Source organism: Thunnus thynnus, chromosome 7, assembly GCF_963924715.1.
Source record: "Thunnus thynnus chromosome 7, fThuThy2.1, whole genome shotgun sequence".
Lineage (NCBI taxonomy): Eukaryota > Metazoa > Chordata > Actinopteri > Scombriformes > Scombridae > Thunnus > Thunnus thynnus.
Genome location: NC_089523.1, coordinates 18,800,316 through 18,817,531, shown reverse-complemented (window position 1 = coordinate 18,817,531; position 17,216 = coordinate 18,800,316). Strand labels below are relative to the sequence as shown.

The following is a 17,216-nucleotide window of genomic DNA, read 5'->3' as shown; positions in this document are numbered from 1 at the left end:
TGTACATACCATGGACATTACTTTTTTTGTTCCATTTTGGGAATTTTTGAGGGAACTATATACAGGTACAGGACCAGAATTCACTATTACTTGTCCGTTTATGAACTCTGAACTCTGAACTGTGTGTGTATATTGTCTTACATAAACTAGGAAACTACTGAGTTACAAACCAGCGGCTTGATGTGCGCAGAGGCAACTGAGTTTTATAAATAAGTTTATGAATAAGTTAATTTACTTCATTCAGTATCATTCTGTAGATGCTGTGATTTCAGTCAATTTAATATTTGTGCTTACTTAAGAAATCACCAAATTATTAACTTACTGATGCTGTTCTTAAAACAGACCTGGTTCTTGGACATCTACTCTCACCACTGTCAATTTTCACGAAAACATCAACAACTCGATTTGCTCACTTTGCTTCATCAGCATGAAACTCCCATCTTGTTGCAGCTTCAAGGGCACAGAAATACCAAAGGGCACTGCTCGTGTTATAGCATTGCTTGTGGTGGTGTTTGTACTGTCATGAAAATAGAGTCCGTCTTTGCTCATTAGATACTCTTAAAACATTAAGAAACATGCAGATGATATCCTCTAGGCAGCCACAGATCACTTCAGCTTTGGGTAATTTTAGCTAAATCATTGTGAAAATAAAGACTGACACTGTCTACATGTTAAAATGCATATATTCTTCCATGGTGTCATAAAATCCTAGAGGCTTAATGACTACTTTTAACAAGTAATGAATCTATTCTGGCCTAAATTAGAGATTTTACAAGTAAGTTAACAGTCATTAAAAACTGTTGACGTGAAATAGATCCATATCTGATTTTATACACAGCCTAAATAAGTCCTGATATTGCAGTGCACGTCAGATCTGATGTCCCCAGGATAATAACAAAACACTTCATTGATATTAACTTTAACTTAATTATTATTAATACTATTTAGTGTGAATCATGTCATAGCACCTTAACACACTGCAGAACACAGAGACACATAGAGCGCCAAGTGTCAGTCACTCATTAACTATGCTCTCATATCTTAAACTAGCGGTGGCAGGTTCTGCTAGGCAGCAGTTGTTTGTTAATGCATTAGAAAATGACCTGAATTGGTCCTGTGCTTCAACACCCCGACTGCTAAAGTACCTGGAGAGAAGATAAACAAGGAGCAGTGGTAAATGTTGCTCCGCAAAACTCTGTTCACAATGTAGCCAGAGGCACGGCTAATTCTAGGCCCCCTGAACAGATGTTAGGTTGGGCCCCCGACTGCTATGCATGTTACATATTAAAGTGTCACCTCTGCTCTCCAAGAGGCCTCTTTGTTTCTAATAGCTAACAGTGCCTTCACTGTAAGAACAGTGTACATCAGACAACCAGCCAACAACAGGTGAGATACAGATGAGTCTTTAAAAGTTTAAAGTCAAAGTGGGTACATTTGTTAATGGAAAATAATTTAATAAATATCTCTAGGTGTGGTTTACTAACTGGATTAACTCCATATGTACTGTATGGTTCTTCGAATATCACAACTACAATGACTACAATGTCGCAGTGTCAGATTGTGAGGAGTTGTGATGGGGGAGATGGGAGAGATCTGAGCACCCAAGACAGAAATAAAACATCTAAAAATCCCTTGCATGTCAATCAAAAGACAAAACCCAGCAAAAATAACAGTTACAAGAAAAAACAGGAAACCATCTCCACACAGCATTACAACATAGGGAATAACAATGAATGCAGATTATTTCCATTAGGGATCGACACAAAAAAAGCGAGTTTATATCTGTGACAGCACAGACAGGCAGGCAAAAGATCATGATATATTGTAGGTTAGAGGAAATGCAGCAAGCAGCTCACCTGGTAGAGCTTGATGATGTGCGGGTGGTCCAGCATCTTCATGATCTGAACTTCTCTGTAGATCTTCTCCAGGTTGACGGCATCCAGTTGGGTCTTGTCGATGATCTTAATGGCCACCTGCAGAGTGATTGAGCATCAACAATGAATTAATTACTGTAATCAGTCGGTTTGTCAATAACAAATGAATCCTTGTTAGGGCTCATCAGGCTCGGTGGGCAGTAAGAAATACCGCACTCACGCACACACTAGTACAGCAATTTAATATTCTCCAAGCAGCGAAAGGAAACAGTTTGTTCCTTTTAAGCTGTGAGAGCACAGATCTGTTTCCGAGACACAAGATAAATATTTAAATACAGCTTGTGCTGAAATCTTCATAAACAGTCTTCAAATTTGAGCCATGATGAAATATAAATCGGTCCAGCAGAGGAAAACACATGCCTCATTGGATATACACGCACACCCACAATGACATGTACGTGTGCAAATTGCACAACTCACAACTTCAACAGTCTTGGCTTTGATTAATGTTGTCCGGTAGGTAACAAGGCAGTATTAACATCTCTCCTTCAGACTGTCTCATAAACAACATTTCATCAGCTTGATCTGAAGTGTTCCCAAATGTCTGTGAGCCAAGCTGGAGGAGTAAACAACAGAAGACCCCAGTTCCCTTCTCAGCACTCACACCACTGGTATATGAAGCTAGAAACCTCTTCATTCAGACCGAAAACAGCGCTGTGTTAAAAAACACTGATGTGGGCTGTTTCAGGTTCCCGTGAGACTAGAGCAGAAAAAGTTAGTTGATTAGTTGAATGGTAGAAAATTAATCAGTTAGTTATTTTATGTAATTTTTTAGGCAAATTTATTAATAAAGCACGTTATACACGAGGCAGCTTCAAAGTCCTTCAAAAAAGGAACTGGAAAGAAATTTTAAAAGATAGAAAAAAATGAAAGCGTGAACATGTATAAAAAGTTGGAGGCAATGATATTTCATGGACCAAATGATAAATGAGTTATATGAGAAAATAATCGACAGATTAATTGAAAATAAAAATAGGTAATTGTTAGCTTCAGCCCTATAAAAAAGGATCCAGGAAGGCCGGTTAGAGTAACAGATAAATGAGTTTGAGTTACCAGATGACAAAATACTGTACAGCAGAGAGAATATCTCACAACTCTGTAAACTTATCACAGGGATGTTTATTTTATCCTCCATCTTGACGATCACTAGGGAAACAGCAGAGTTACCCTGTCAACTTTACAAAGTCATCTCCCAGGAATGTGTGAAAGCATGTGTTTGACCGGCCATCGCAGTGCACTGCTGGATTGCGTCACATTTCATTGCAGAAAAAAGTCAAGAGCCAGGTCCAACGTTTTTGCCAGACGACCTTGCGTTTTCATGTTGGAGCCCTCTGAGTTGGCTTTCCCGGTGTGTCAACACAGTGGTATCATTGAATTGAATGAGGGGGCTGCGTTTTTTCACACAGTGTTGTCACCGGTCTGAACACAACCTTCTGCTTAGTTTGAATCTTAAAGTTGAGTTTGACACCGCCACCCCATTGACACCCATTTTGATCCTCTTTAGCATATTTGTAGTTGGCACTTTCAGCTGTGTAATAATGGGTGTTTTGATGTTGAACACTCACATTATTACTTCCCTACCCACACTACAGAAAGGTATGCAATTTGGCGTTAAATCCTATAAAGAAATCCAAATCCTTTAATGGCGCTCCAGCTACAAGTCAGGACCTCTAGGGCATCACATTTACAATCAACAGCCTACTAGCGAGGATATATAGCATGAAAAGATCTGAGCTAACTGATTACACTGTCAACAATACTGACACACACACAAAAATAAGACTCCTTTTGATCTCTGCTAGCATGAGGCAATCTGATGACAATTTAGCTTATATATACAAATGATGAGAGCGAGAAGGCCACAAAATGCCAAGATCAGAGATGGAGTAAATGTGCTACCTGCTGAGCTGATAGACAGGACCACATGGGAATGGGCCTGCATGATGTGAACCCCACAGGCTGCAATATGTACATAATGGGATGAATGGGTCAGTATAACATGCAGGGCCCATGAGTAGAAAAAGTAGGTTATGCATACACAGGTACACCTATCTAGGAATATGCACACACATGCACACAGACACATCAACTCTGCTGTTTCATGTGTCATTAAACTCTTGTTTTCTTTACACGCACACCAGGCTTACATATGCCCTGGCAATTTCTCAACGCAGATGGCATCACATAAAGTTGATCGCCTGCCTCTACAGCTGACCTTGGCCACTCTAACAAACAGCCTGGCTCTGGCCATGGGTCTGGCCGAGCCAAGCAGCTGCAGTTTGCTTTGTGTGCCGACCACGCTGAGTGACCTCTACCAAACCAGCTAAACCGGTGATCTGAAAACCACTAAGTGTATGCACGTTTTCATTCAACCCAAATACCACACCGGCTGAGGGAGAGGCGCAACCACTCAGTGAAATCACCTGGTGTAGTGTTTGGCTGAAATGAAAACCTGCATTCACGTAGCTGTTAGTATTACATGGTTGCAGATTACCTGGCTAGACTATCGCTGCGCCACTTTGCAGGTTTTAATAACCTGATTAACATGATAAGAGTCTTAAGAGCCATTTTCTTGCTTTGTTATTCATTAAACCTACCAGGGTCCCCGTTTGGATGATGTAAACCTTAGGTTTTCTGTACAGTATGATTACTCACGTTCAGTAGCAAACAGTAAGAGGCCCCACGAGATCAAAGATCAAAGGGTGCAACTGTGTTTTCACAAGTCTCCCGGCCTATTTTTCAATCACTCTCTCTGTCTCGCACAAACACACACAAGCTTCTTCACACACAGACTGGCCTCTCTTTACAGTAAATCCCTGTGTCTATGTCATTACAATAGAAAGACATGGTACTCAGTGGCACCGGTCAAGAAAGGCCTCTCTGCAGAGAGCTGACATAAAACTATTGGTAAACTCGGACAAATCCGAGCCCTGTTCCCTCTGCGCTCATGTTGCTTCGCCTGAGAGCGTGCAATGTTTGTAATATCAAACCCTTTCCAAACTAAGCAAAGACCCCCCAGCAATGCTGTCGGATTGCTGTCTGCATACATGCGTGCAGAACACTTTTGCTTTCCAATTACAAAGCTCTTCTGGCTGGCATATCCCGCTCTTCGCAAAGCTCTCGGCACTGCTGGCACAAGAAACCACTAAATCACATCATTATTTGGATTACATAATGGGACCACCGACCCATGCTGCATGCCCCAGATACAGCGACTGGGATGTTTACACCAGCCTGGCTCTTGAGTTGGTACACTGTGGTACTGTCTGGGTTGTTACCAAAGAGGAGTGCAGGTGTATTGATGCTGAAAGAAAGCATGCCATGTTTACAGTTTGTGTTTCCCAGCAGCACTGGTGGTCAAACCTCTTACTGGCAGTGATGTTGGCTGAGGGGGGTGAGCGTGCAGGCAGTCAGTGCTTCTTCTACCTGCAGGATTCAAACACATCAGCTGTTGCTCACACTGGAGCAGCAGCCAAGTGGCCGGGCAGTTACCTGATCCAAGTTTCTATTAGTGCACGATGTGGACAGCATTTCGGTATCTGCTCTGAATATCTGAAGTGTCAACTAGTGCATAAAAAGTTATGTAACTCAGCTGAACATTAGCTTTCAGGCTAACTAGTTCACCGACACACCACTTACTCACCTCGGTCTTGGTTATGCGGTGTCGGGCCAGCTTCACGACAGCGAAATTGCCCTTTCCTAAAGTGCGCTCGATGTCGTAGAAGCCCACTCGGACCGGACCCCGGATCAGCGGTTTTTGGACACTGTCAGCCATGACCATGCTGTTCTAAATGGGACTGTTAGTGGACGAGAAGGAGGTAGCCAGACGAGCTGGGGACACACGAGGGGGGCTCACACAGGCAGGCTTGCTTGAGCAGCTACAGATAAAGACGAAAGGAAAACAAACCGCCCGCCGCCTCCACCGCCGCCGCTCGAAGCGTGTCCATTAAAAATAGACAAAGTTGATTTCTGTGTCGCCCTGCCAGCTTGAACGCCAATGTGGCGACACTCTCCGTCAGTGCGGCGATACGAAGCAGGCCATTTGCTGAGCCCGGGGGCTGTCACACCACGTTCTCCAATACAATAGAGCGATAATATTTCAGCTTGAGGCACCTCTATCAGCTAGAGAGCACACGAGTTGACTTGCAAAGAGGCATCATGTTCTCTGGTTGACGTGTATTGACGTCAAAGCCATAGGGGTATTTGTACAGGGGGCGGGGCCACGGAGCCGCTCCACACTTCAGTGCCAATTGGTTGCCAAGACAACCAGACCCACCTCTTACGTCAACCGGTAAAATTGCTATTCTGAAATCTGTTTGCTCGCCTGCCCTCCTTGATTGCACGCATAGGTAACTTTGAAGTTTTGCCCTGCAGGTGTGTAATAAGCTTCTCTCGGCTTTTGAGTGAAATGTGGAAGGAAAAGGGGTTAAATTAATTTCAAAGCAGCCTCAAACTGCTACTTTTACTTGCACATAAAGTGCTCTGCAAGAATGAATGGAAAATATTTTAAAACAAAATTATATAGTGGAGATATAACATAAATCATGAATTTAAAAAAATGCATTTGCATTCCACTAAAACTAGTTTTATTCATATAATCCAGAAAAAAAATTGCAATGGGCATAACAAGTCCCAAGGTAATATATCATAATATAGAACATTATATAATGTAACATGCAGGACCTCATGTGAAACCATGTGAAACCAGACATTTTATCAGCCACAAAGACACTTTGGTCAGCTACATAACAGCACCATCTGTTGGCAAACATAGAAAACTGAAAAAAAAAGCTTCCTTTTCAAATGCTGCCCTCAGTTCAGTAGTACTTGTACTTCAGTATCAGGCAGTTTACGTTCACACACATCTCCTCCCACACAGACACTTCCCCTATACATACACTCAAATATGCCCATATTACAAAATAAAGAATGGACACACAATCTTGCAACGAAACTTTATTTGACATCCGAAATTCATGTCATGTTTGAAATACAGCACACATTCACACCCAGCAGTTGTTCTCTACGGCTTCTGCAGTGACAGTCTAACACAGAACAGTGGATTGCTAAGCAGGCAGGCGGAGCACTGCTCTGAAGGCCTCGGCTGTCACGCATAGACTTCCTGAATGTAAGAGTTCCAGATGTGCTTTTGGCATTTCCTGTCTAACATTCTCCAAGAACATACTCAGCCTCTCCTTACTGGGCTTGCTACATCTTTCCACGACACCAACCCAACAGCCCACTCACTACATATTCACAAAAAATGCATGTATTTGAATTCAGCAATGTACATCAGAGATCATTTTACAAATTTACAAGACAGTTATGTGCTTTTACAAGCAAACACTGATGAATGAATCCATGACACATCCAAAACTGGTCCCTTCTAAAAAAAAAAAAAAAAAAAAAAGTCTGTGCACTGTCAGTTAGTGGGAGTGTTCAGTTTCTCACACAGTCAGGTGGAGTCAGGAAAGCCCACAGCTTTGAGGTTTACTGGGGTCACCGCTGTTCTGTCATCAGTGTTTTCGCATGTACTGTCCTGTTCCCTGACATCAGAGTCCAAACAGGAAGCCTTACACAGGGCTGACACCGCTCTTCAGGTTTAGAGAAAAGGTCACAATAGTCCCGGAATATACAGAGATCCAACAGGATCTTTTTGTCCTTGTGTCTCATAAGATATGGTGACGTGACTGGAAAACAGCTGAGTAGTTTAAATTTGTATTGTTTACAAGATGAGTAACCTTGCGTGAGTCCTCAAAAGTTGCGCTTGTATCCAGGGTTAAATGTGCTGCCAAATATAGCAGCACTGCTGCACTGCCAAACTGACCTGGTTTATTAATGCATATCTGAGTCCATTAATACCTCTTTGCAACCGAAACCATAGTGCTGCTGTGAAGTTACAGAATTTGTAAGAAGTGATGGTTAAAACTGAACAATAGAAAGCATTGGGATCAAGTAGAAAAGAATAAAAACATATTTTTCTTTCTTTAAGCCAGATTTTATTAACCTTGGAGTCAGGACCTGATGCAAGGTCACTTGCAGACAGGGTGAGGGGATTCCTTAAACTGACATTGTTTGATGTATTGGATGCAATGTTGATCCGTCCACCACTTCTCAATAACTATTTGATGGGTTGAAATTTTGTACAGATATTCATGGTCTCCAGATAAATCCTCCTTACTTTGATGATCCTCTACTTTTCCTCTAACACCACCATGAGGTTGACATTTTTGAGGTTTTAGTGAAATATTTTGTTATCTGTTGGATGGATTGCTGTACAGACCTTCATGGTCCCCTTGGGATATATTGTATTAACTTTGGTTCCTCAACTTTTCATTTAGCGCCATCAACAGGTCAAAACTGTGATTTGTCTGGAACTTTAGTGTGTGACCAAATACCTGCAAAATAAAATGACACTCCCATTGGACTCAGCTATAATATTTAGTGATAATTAGCAAATTAGCATGCTAATGCACTAAACTAAAATGGATAACATCATAAACATTCCACCATATTCTTGTTTAATAATAAAATGTATTAAATAGATTTGAAATATATTATCATTTTTATATAATCCATCTAATGCTGTGCCCAGATCCACACAACATCTTAAGAACACTGTTGGTGGCGTTTTTGAGAATTTTGGGACCTAAATATGGGGTCACAGTTGACCAAAATTTGGGAAACCCTGCTATAAGCATCATTGCATGCTGGATGCTCAGGTTGCAACACTGAGGATACACTCAGCCGTCCGTCACAGCCACGTGTTAAGTCATCCTGTACACACAAGTAACCAGTAGGGTGTAGACGAAGAGAGGGGATGGAGAACATTGTGTTCCTCTGTGTAGTTTGGTCATATTCATTAGCTGGTATGAGAGAGATGAACACTTGCAGAGACCCAATAAGCATCAACAGTTTTATCCATAGATTTCATTTTCCACCCAACCAGTCTGACTGCGGGAGCGGCGGCTCTGAGCTCTGCAGGTCTCATAAATGTCATTGGTCACAAAGCCGCTCTCCCTGTCCGTGCATGACACATTCTCATAATCGTCACATTGGGAGTCCTGGGAAGGTGCGCATGAGTATTTTGTCATGATGTCTGCTGCCATGCTGCTGTCCAGAGCAGTGTGAGGCAGTTTGGTAATGTCACTAAAGGCATAAGGTCCTTGTGCGGGGCAGGGTGAAGCTGTTGTTGACATCCAGGGTCTGCCAGGATAGCTTTCCGTTTCTGTCTTCCTCCTGAATATGAACACAGTGAACACATCACAGCATGGTTTAACAGGAAACATACTGCTTCAGTGACAACTTTGACAAAATTACCACTTAAAAAAGAGGAAAAGAAGCATATTTTTCTAAGAACAAAGATACAAGAAGTGCTGTATACATATGGAATTTGAGTTACTCTGCATCCATACACATGTTTTATATTTGAAGTAGAATAAATGAGTAAATGGTATGTCATGTGGTAAAACAACTTTGCTTTTATTTGTGTTTCTGCTTTTACCTCTTAGCATGTTGTTTGTAGCAGAAGAACCCAGCAGCTGCAAACAGCAGCAGCAGTACAGCAGGAATAGCTGCGTAAAGGATGTAGGAAACATACAGGGTGTCGTCTGAGAGAGACACTGCTAAGAAAAAACACATTACATGACAAAACAGCTTTTCTCACTTCAAACTTTACTTATAACAAATGACATTCATTCTAATTATCAAGAAAAAAATTAAATTAGAGTAAAAGAAAGGTTTTCTTCTCCTACCTGATGATTCAGGTAGTCCTATTTTTATCCTCTCATCACTTTCTGTAGTTGAGAATAAGTTTGGCCTCAGAGTTGCAACTGGAGCAGTGAAAAATTGTGTGAATATCAAATTGAACTGAATATCATCAGTAGAATATTAGAAAAAATACTTTATACTTGATAAAACATTGTTTATCTAACTATTACTGATGGCTACCAAAATATGTGAGTATGATTTAAAATAATACAAGTATTATATCTAATTATTTTTGTGGAAAGTGTTTGAATTTCCTTGTTGATAGATGATGTGATCACATGCATCAAAGTATTTCAGGATTTATGTAAATGCATAAGTTATGAATATGCTGTCATCCACGTTTTGTAAAACAGAGGAGTTTGGCCATTGTCCTAAAGAACATCTATACCTAATGGATATGAAGTTTATAATAATACAGGACATCATATTGCACTATTTGTGACCATTACTGTTTGAGTTTAAGGTGTAATGCCTCATACTTTAATACATTTTGCACACTAGAGGTTTTTCTTCACACGGATGGAAGATGACATTGAAAGTAAGTGATAAAAAAGTGGTGATGTGGCAGTTTAGTCTGACTCTCCTTGATCAGTACAAACACATCTGCAGTTCCTTGTTATCTATATCCCACAGAAACATCATGCATACAGTACATACTCAGGCAGTTTGAGTGGGGTGATTGAGTGCATGCTGTACCTGCATGTGCTGTGTTCCCTTCCCCAGTAAATGCTGGTACATTTTCTGAAAAACACAATAAAAAGACGTCAATGAGTTGACCCAGGTTCACCCTTTCAATGCTATTATATACAGCACATTTTTTGTAAAACAATGTAATCAGTGGTGCTTCTCCGAGCTATTAAAAAGAGCTTAAACACATAACAGCACACATTCAAAAACAGCTTTATATCTGAAATATACATATAAGAGAGACAAATACAATGAAGAATCGACAGAAAATGCTCTAAAAGTAATCAACCCAATAGTCTCGCAATACCAGACAATCCGAGATCTCCACCTGCCAAAGTCTAGGGATATCTAAGTACATGGTAGTTGCTTGAATGGCGTTGAGAATAGCCGCTAACAAACCTACGCCTCTTACGTTTGTCAAGGACACGCCTTACCGGAAATGATGCTCTCCCCCCATTCTCCTCTGCAGTGAACTGCATGTCACCGCCCCAATATGAAGGGCCACCCTAAAGACTCTGGATTGGTTTCAGGGTTTTTTTTTAAACTCTCTACTTGTTTCCACCCAGTTAAACAACCTGGGAAACCTGGGAGATTGTCCTCCGTCTCTATGAGCAAAGCGTTTAGAGACTGACCAGTGAGTCTGTCAACCCAAATACTCTTCAGTCTGCTCGAAGTAAAGAACCTGCTGAAACTTGTAAGCCATCATCTAAATATGACCACAAACTATGCACATAAATTCAGTAATGGGTTGTTTCACAAGTGGGTGTCACAATGAGTAAAGCTTATTTTGAAGGACTGCTAGTAAATTCATATACAAACAGGTGAAGAAAAACAATTGAAGAATTGAGAAAAGGAATATTTAATGTATCAGAGAGATGAGAACTCCAGCAACACTTGTAGTATGAAGAACAACTTTATTAGCTGACCGACGCGTTTCGGCTTCTGGCCTTTATCAGGGTAATGACCCTGATGAAGGCCACAAGCCGAAACGCGAAGGCCACAAGTAACTAATAAACTTGTTCTTCATACTACAAGTGTTGCTGGAGTTCTCATCTCTCTAGACTTCTTTCCCTTCTCTGTGCACCTTGGAAGTAGGTGAAGTTGTGCCAGAGACCCTTACTCTACATATTTAATGTATCAAGCATACCTCGAGCACAGGCAGATATTTCTATTTTAGGTTGCGAGATGGAGGAAGATTACAGTAATCCAGGTGAGTAACATTAAGATTGTGCATTAGTTGTTTAGAGTTAGCAGTGTGGTAGCAGTGGCCACACTTGGAAATGGTCATCAGATGATAAAAAGCAGATTTTGTGGATTCAAGAACTGAACAAACACCAGTGTGTCAAATGTCAATAATTCCCAGCACAGAACAGCCATGTACAACAACCACAGTGTCTGAAATCCACTGGCTCACCTTCTGGGTATTTGCAGACATAGTTGTTCTTGGAGTTGCAGTTTTCGTCATTCCACCGAAACAGGAAATGACCTTCTTCTTCAAGTGGTGCAGAGGGCTGGTGGTACAGAACTGCACACTTTTCACTACCACAGGATGGCTCATCCCAGTGCCAGTTTCTACAGCAAATACAATCCAAAGGTTTAGACTCTGATCGCATTCAAATTGGACAATTTACATTATTGCATGCAAAGTTTTACTTTATATTTCAATGTCTCATTCTCCACCTCCTTGCAAAGGACTGCAGACATTCCATTACACCCACACAAGCATCATCTAATCCAATAATATTTTATAAGTCACAACTGACTGTGACCTTTTTTTCCAATGCTATTTCCTTTTTAGTGTGCTGTGTCCCTGGACATTCATTTTCAATGATGCAGCCAAAATATTCTTACAGCACATGCAAGGATGTTTTTTTGATTGCAAAAAGAGTCAAATGTACACAAAATGAGAGAGACCTGAACTTGGCCTTGCTTCCATCCAACCAATAGTACTGCGAGGGGCAACCTGGGCTGGTGGTCAAGCTCTTCGGGCTGCGGCGGAGCCCAATCCAGAAGTCTCCATCTCCAGCCTGCAGTTGTTGTATGAATCTCTCTATCAGTCGCTGCTCGCTCTCTGTTTCGATGCTGAGCAAATCGCCTCCATCCAACCTGCAGGCCTGCCTGGCATCCTCAAAGGTCATCCTACGCCTACTGTCCTGGATGTAGGACACCTTGTAGCAAGGGCGCTCTGTCCCACGCCGGCAGATCCTTTGGCCTGGACACCGCAGTCAGCATCAGGGAGGAAACAATAGGATAATTGCAGGCTTTTATGTTTTCTAAAGACTTCCTGTGGCACTCACGTGGCAGAAAGATTAAAAGCAACCTACAGTAAAAGGTAATCTGGTGAAATTAAGAGCCAGAATTTTTAGCATTGCTCTGCCAAGCTCTTCCCACATTTTTTGGCAATGTGGATGTAAATTGTAGTGTAAAACCTGTGTTTTTAAGGGGTGTATTTTCACAGACAGTGAAAAGAAACATTTTAAATGTGAGTCTGAACATGTCTGAAATGCAGTGGTGCCACAATGAATAGCTTCACTACTGACTTACTTATGTTAATTACAGCTTTTCACATGGCACACAACTTATCTTTTCTTTGAAATATGCCAACTAATAAACAGACAGACAATAGATTAAACAATTGGTTCCTTTCCAACCTTTTTTTTTGGCTTGTGACTCCTTAATGCAAAACCATGACTACTTATGACCTAGGTTGTATCTATGAGTTGTGAACATATGACACATGAGAAGAGTGATTTTCCCTTTTCAGGAGAAAAAATAAACATAATTATATGTTGCAGAATTTTGTTTCTTTATTATTTACTCATCTGAAATCATCTGGTGACCCCTTGGATTGATCTCAGGGGCCCTTAGGAGGTCCCACCCCTCATGTTTGGAACCACTGGAATCAAATCATTCATTAACAAATGAGAAAGCAATAAAAAGAAATAACACTTTCTCTCTCTCTGTGAATCTTTTCAATTTTATTCATTACAGATTTTTGTAAAATAATGCGTGTTTATATTTGGACATGTGTTGCATAATGGTGTAGTGGGAGCACGAAATCAAGGCTGTTATTATCAATAATGTCATCAGTATAGATGCTGTTTTACTTGTCTGGTATTAGTGATAGTAGTAAAGATGTTTTTATTCCAGTAATTATGGGATCTCTTGACTTCAAAAACACTGCAGCTGATATTTCCCATCACATCACGTGCTGCTGCGCTGCTCAGTTTGACTGCAGTCTGTTTATAATTATAAAGCACTTTCAGTTTTGCGCACGCTTTAAGCCTCTTTAAGACGAGCCTGGTCGCAACAATATAAACCCCTTCAACCACTTAAAGAAAATATGAAAAACAATTGCCTTAGAACTTGTTTAATGATGCATGCAACCTTTTTTTTAAGTTAAAACTTTCTCGATAAAAATAAACACGTCGAAGTCTTACCTTGGAAATTAAAACCTGAACATTGCAGCGTCTAATAGACTTTAAACGTGAGTTTTCGTTCCCTCGAAGGAAATTCTTACCATTTATTTTAGAAGCGGATCCAGGGTGGAACAAAACGGCGATAACAGTGCCAAACAGCTTCATAAAATCCATCTCTACATGTTCACCCGAGTGTGCTGGACGATTACTGTGAGATTAAATGTGGACTTCAGACTGTCAAACCCCGTGATAAACTGTATTATTGATAGAGACGACGGTGTAGTCTGCTCACTCGAAAGTGGCTCGACCAGTGAAGGCGTGCATATGGCGTCTGGCTGAGGGGGGAAAAAATCAAGAGTGAGATACTACTCCAGGATTTTTTTTTCTTTTTTTTTTTCTTTTGCTTTGAAAATGACAAAGTTTTGTTGCTTTGCAACGTCTCTTTTCCTTCTAGATGTAAAAACCATGAGGTACAAATTTGTGTGCAGCCAATATCCCCTTTACTAAATTAGTAAAGTCACATTTCACATGTAGTAATGTCATTATAATGGAATGAATAGACTTCTTTGTGTATCATGCTTCCTATATTAAAATAAAGAATGGCCATCTCTCATTCTTACTCTCCACTACACATACATACACACACACACACACACACACACACACACATACACACACACATCAGATCAGAGTAACTTCTGGAGACATTACATTTGTTTCCTGGAGACTTACATTAACTACAACCACTACTTGCTTAACCCTAACCTTAACCACTGACCAAAAAATCATTTTTTTCCCCAATTGGGGTCACAGCTTTTGTCTTCAATTGGACAAGCCATCCCCAGTTAATTGGTACCAAATCTAAAATTTGTCCCCAAAAGTAGCCTATGGCAGACCACACACACACACACACGCACACACACACACACACACACACACACACACACACACACACACACACACACATACAGGCACACAGACACACCAGAGTGATTGAGTGCCCTCTGGGGAGAAAATGAAGCAAGAAAACAGAAACAGGAACAAGGATGACTTTAAAAACTTAAAAGGAGTGTGTTGAAAGTATACACCTCAGTCTTTCCTTTCCTTTGTGCTCTAAACATGCTTATCTGGTGTGATATAGCTAAGTTTATTTGGCTGGTGAGCCCCCCAAAAACTCCAATAAAATAACACATGCAACAAGATGGAAAGGAAACTGAGTGCGGTGTGAAAACACCATGCAAAAACAGACAGAGAGAGGGCGATACTGTGGGGAGAGTAAGATAAAGAGGGAGAGAGTGAGACAGAGGTTACCCATGGAACAGGAAAGCATGCAGAGGAGGAAAAGGAAAGGACTTTTTTTTCAGCTCTATACTTCCTGTTCATTGCTTTGGTTTGGTCTCCAGGCGACTTCATTTCCAGAATATCACTGATTGTGAAAGTCTGGAACAGCTGGATGGGTTATGCAAAAAAAAAAAAAAGATTTTATGCAGCTCTATCCAGCAAAATCATCAGACTGAAACTTTCCCCTGAAAGACTGAGAGGCTGACACAATAAATGGTGGCCTGCTTTAGTTATGGTTGAATGAAAGTACTGTTGTTGTTGTTGTTGTTGTTGTTGTTGTTGTTGTTGTACATCTATTTGTGTTTGTGAGACTCAAATCAGAGCAAATAGACTAAAGCTATGGAATTTGAATTCAAGGGATTATTTGTGTTATTCATTTGATCTTTATCTGAGGTTTATTAGACTTCATTTCAGCACATGTGAGGGCAATATTAAGTGTAAACAAGGTTATGTTTACTGGAATTTAAATTAGCTTTCTATTTAAATTTTTATTCGCTGTAGATTTGTGAAAAATTATATAAAGGTTTTAATGTTTAAACTATGAAAGTGAAAACTTTCCAGGGAGCCAAACATTTTTGTCAGAGGGCCAAATTTTCCTACTATTGCATTAGAGGGAAGGGTCATTGCAAATTAATGTAAAGTTATTCTCAATGGTCACCTTTATCCTGTTCCATTTCTATCTGAATGGGAATGGTTCCTTCCAGGATGACGATTTTCCCATCCCCAGGGTCACTTAATGGTTTAATGAATATGTAAATGATATGACTCATATACTAAAGCCTTTGCAGTCACCAGATATCAACCACCTATAGGAGATTTTGTCACCTATACAGTATCTCTAGGTCTTTGGTGGTAGAGATATGTTGTAAAATGTAAACATGGAGGAGTAGTTAGAACAAAAGACATACATACACTCGTACCACAGCAGTCAACCTTAACCTCATGACCGTCTGCAATTTATCCTCCTTTTGTATGATTTTTAACAAGAGCTATCAACAGATGACCTTGGAAGCAGAGTAATAAACACCAGCTCCTCTCTCTGAGAGCTGACAGAGGACGGACAATCACAGGCTGTTTTTCTGTGTGTAACTCTGTTGTCTCGCTATGTGGCTTTAGGCCATTTCTCTCTCTCTCTCTCTGTCTCTCTCTCTCTCTGTCTCTCTCTATTAGTGACACAAGTGTGTCCGTCATGCGGGTGTCTTGTTGTCAGACTGAGCTTGACTGGATGCTTGTCATGTGTGGAATGGTATTTCTTGTTTTGGTCTTTCAAAGCCTCTTAGGTTGATTTGATTATTGGACTATGCATGCAAAATGTTTGTCATGTGATGAAGAACTGTGACTGTGTGCTACAAACGCTGCCCCTGTTGAGCTTTTCTCACATCCTCAGTGTGTTTATTGTTGGGCAACAGACTCAGGAATGTAACGTTTCACAGCAGGACTTTAATGTTGGACTGTATACGCAGGTGTCTCTGTGGAATAAATCATTTTAAAATTAAAAGATTAACTTGACTGAACAGACTTGTTATTCTCATGTTAGGCTTTCTTTTCAGATCACCACTTGACTGTGCAGGACAAAAAACATTGTTAGCTACAGTATTCAGATGACTTTATTCTTGTGTTTCTGTTTATTCCAGATTAATTGTTACATAACAGTTTATTGGAATGAATGTCCATCAGTGTTTTTCTGACAAAAAACCAAATGAACAATGGCTGTTACTGTGCTGCCTGTTCATTGAGGGCGAAGTTGTGTCTCTTGGCTCGCACTCCTCAGCTCTGGTGAATCATGAGTCTGTTGGATGCAGACAACAACAAAGCATTTGAGCTCTGTCTAATTTTGGCCAGGAGATGACACCAAACTACTCATGAAATGAAGCAGAGCATCGACGCCCCTTTGAGATGAATCAGTTATTGTGCAATGACACTAACTGATTATGTATTTTTAGCAACAATTCAGGAATGTTACAGTAATTTATCACAAGAGAAGATGTATCTAGCTTATTGGTTGTCAAAGTAAACAACAATGCATAGCTTTTTCTTGTAGGCAACATACACAAAACCTACTGTA

The 17,216-nt window shown here is 40.5% G+C and overlaps 2 protein-coding genes across 4 annotated transcripts in view; both read right to left on the bottom strand.

Moving 5' to 3' along the window:
• The window catches only part of sik2b (salt-inducible kinase 2b), a 45,259-nt gene extending 39,135 nt beyond the window's left edge, over positions 1-6,124 (bottom strand). Inside the window, exons 1-2 of the mRNA XM_067594725.1 lie at positions 5,578-6,124; positions 1,857-1,973 (exon numbers count right to left, since the gene is read on the bottom strand). Of these exons, the coding sequence (XP_067450826.1) occupies positions 1,857-1,973; positions 5,578-5,715 (255 nt within the window). The 5' untranslated portion in view covers positions 5,716-6,124. The remainder of the gene's footprint in view (positions 1-1,856; positions 1,974-5,577) is intronic.
• A 751-nt stretch (positions 6,125-6,875) lies between these two features.
• On the bottom strand, positions 6,876-14,155 carry laynb (layilin b). 3 transcript variants are annotated; one of them, XM_067594726.1, is made up of 7 exons: positions 13,912-14,155; positions 12,306-12,603; positions 11,806-11,963; positions 10,401-10,445; positions 9,689-9,766; positions 9,439-9,559; positions 6,876-9,173 (listed from the first exon to the last, which is right to left on the bottom strand). In XM_067594726.1, exons 1-7 carry the CDS (start codon positions 13,982-13,984, stop codon positions 8,852-8,854), a joined length of 1,095 nt encoding a protein of 364 aa, XP_067450827.1. In that variant the 5' UTR covers positions 13,985-14,155; the 3' UTR covers positions 6,876-8,851. The 3 variants fall into 3 exon arrangements, with proteins under 3 accessions (XP_067450827.1, XP_067450829.1, XP_067450828.1); XM_067594728.1 differs by having other exon boundaries at positions 12,306-13,287; positions 13,912-14,154; XM_067594727.1 differs by having other exon boundaries at positions 9,439-9,556; positions 13,912-14,154.
• Positions 14,156-17,216: the final 3,061 nt, after the last annotated feature.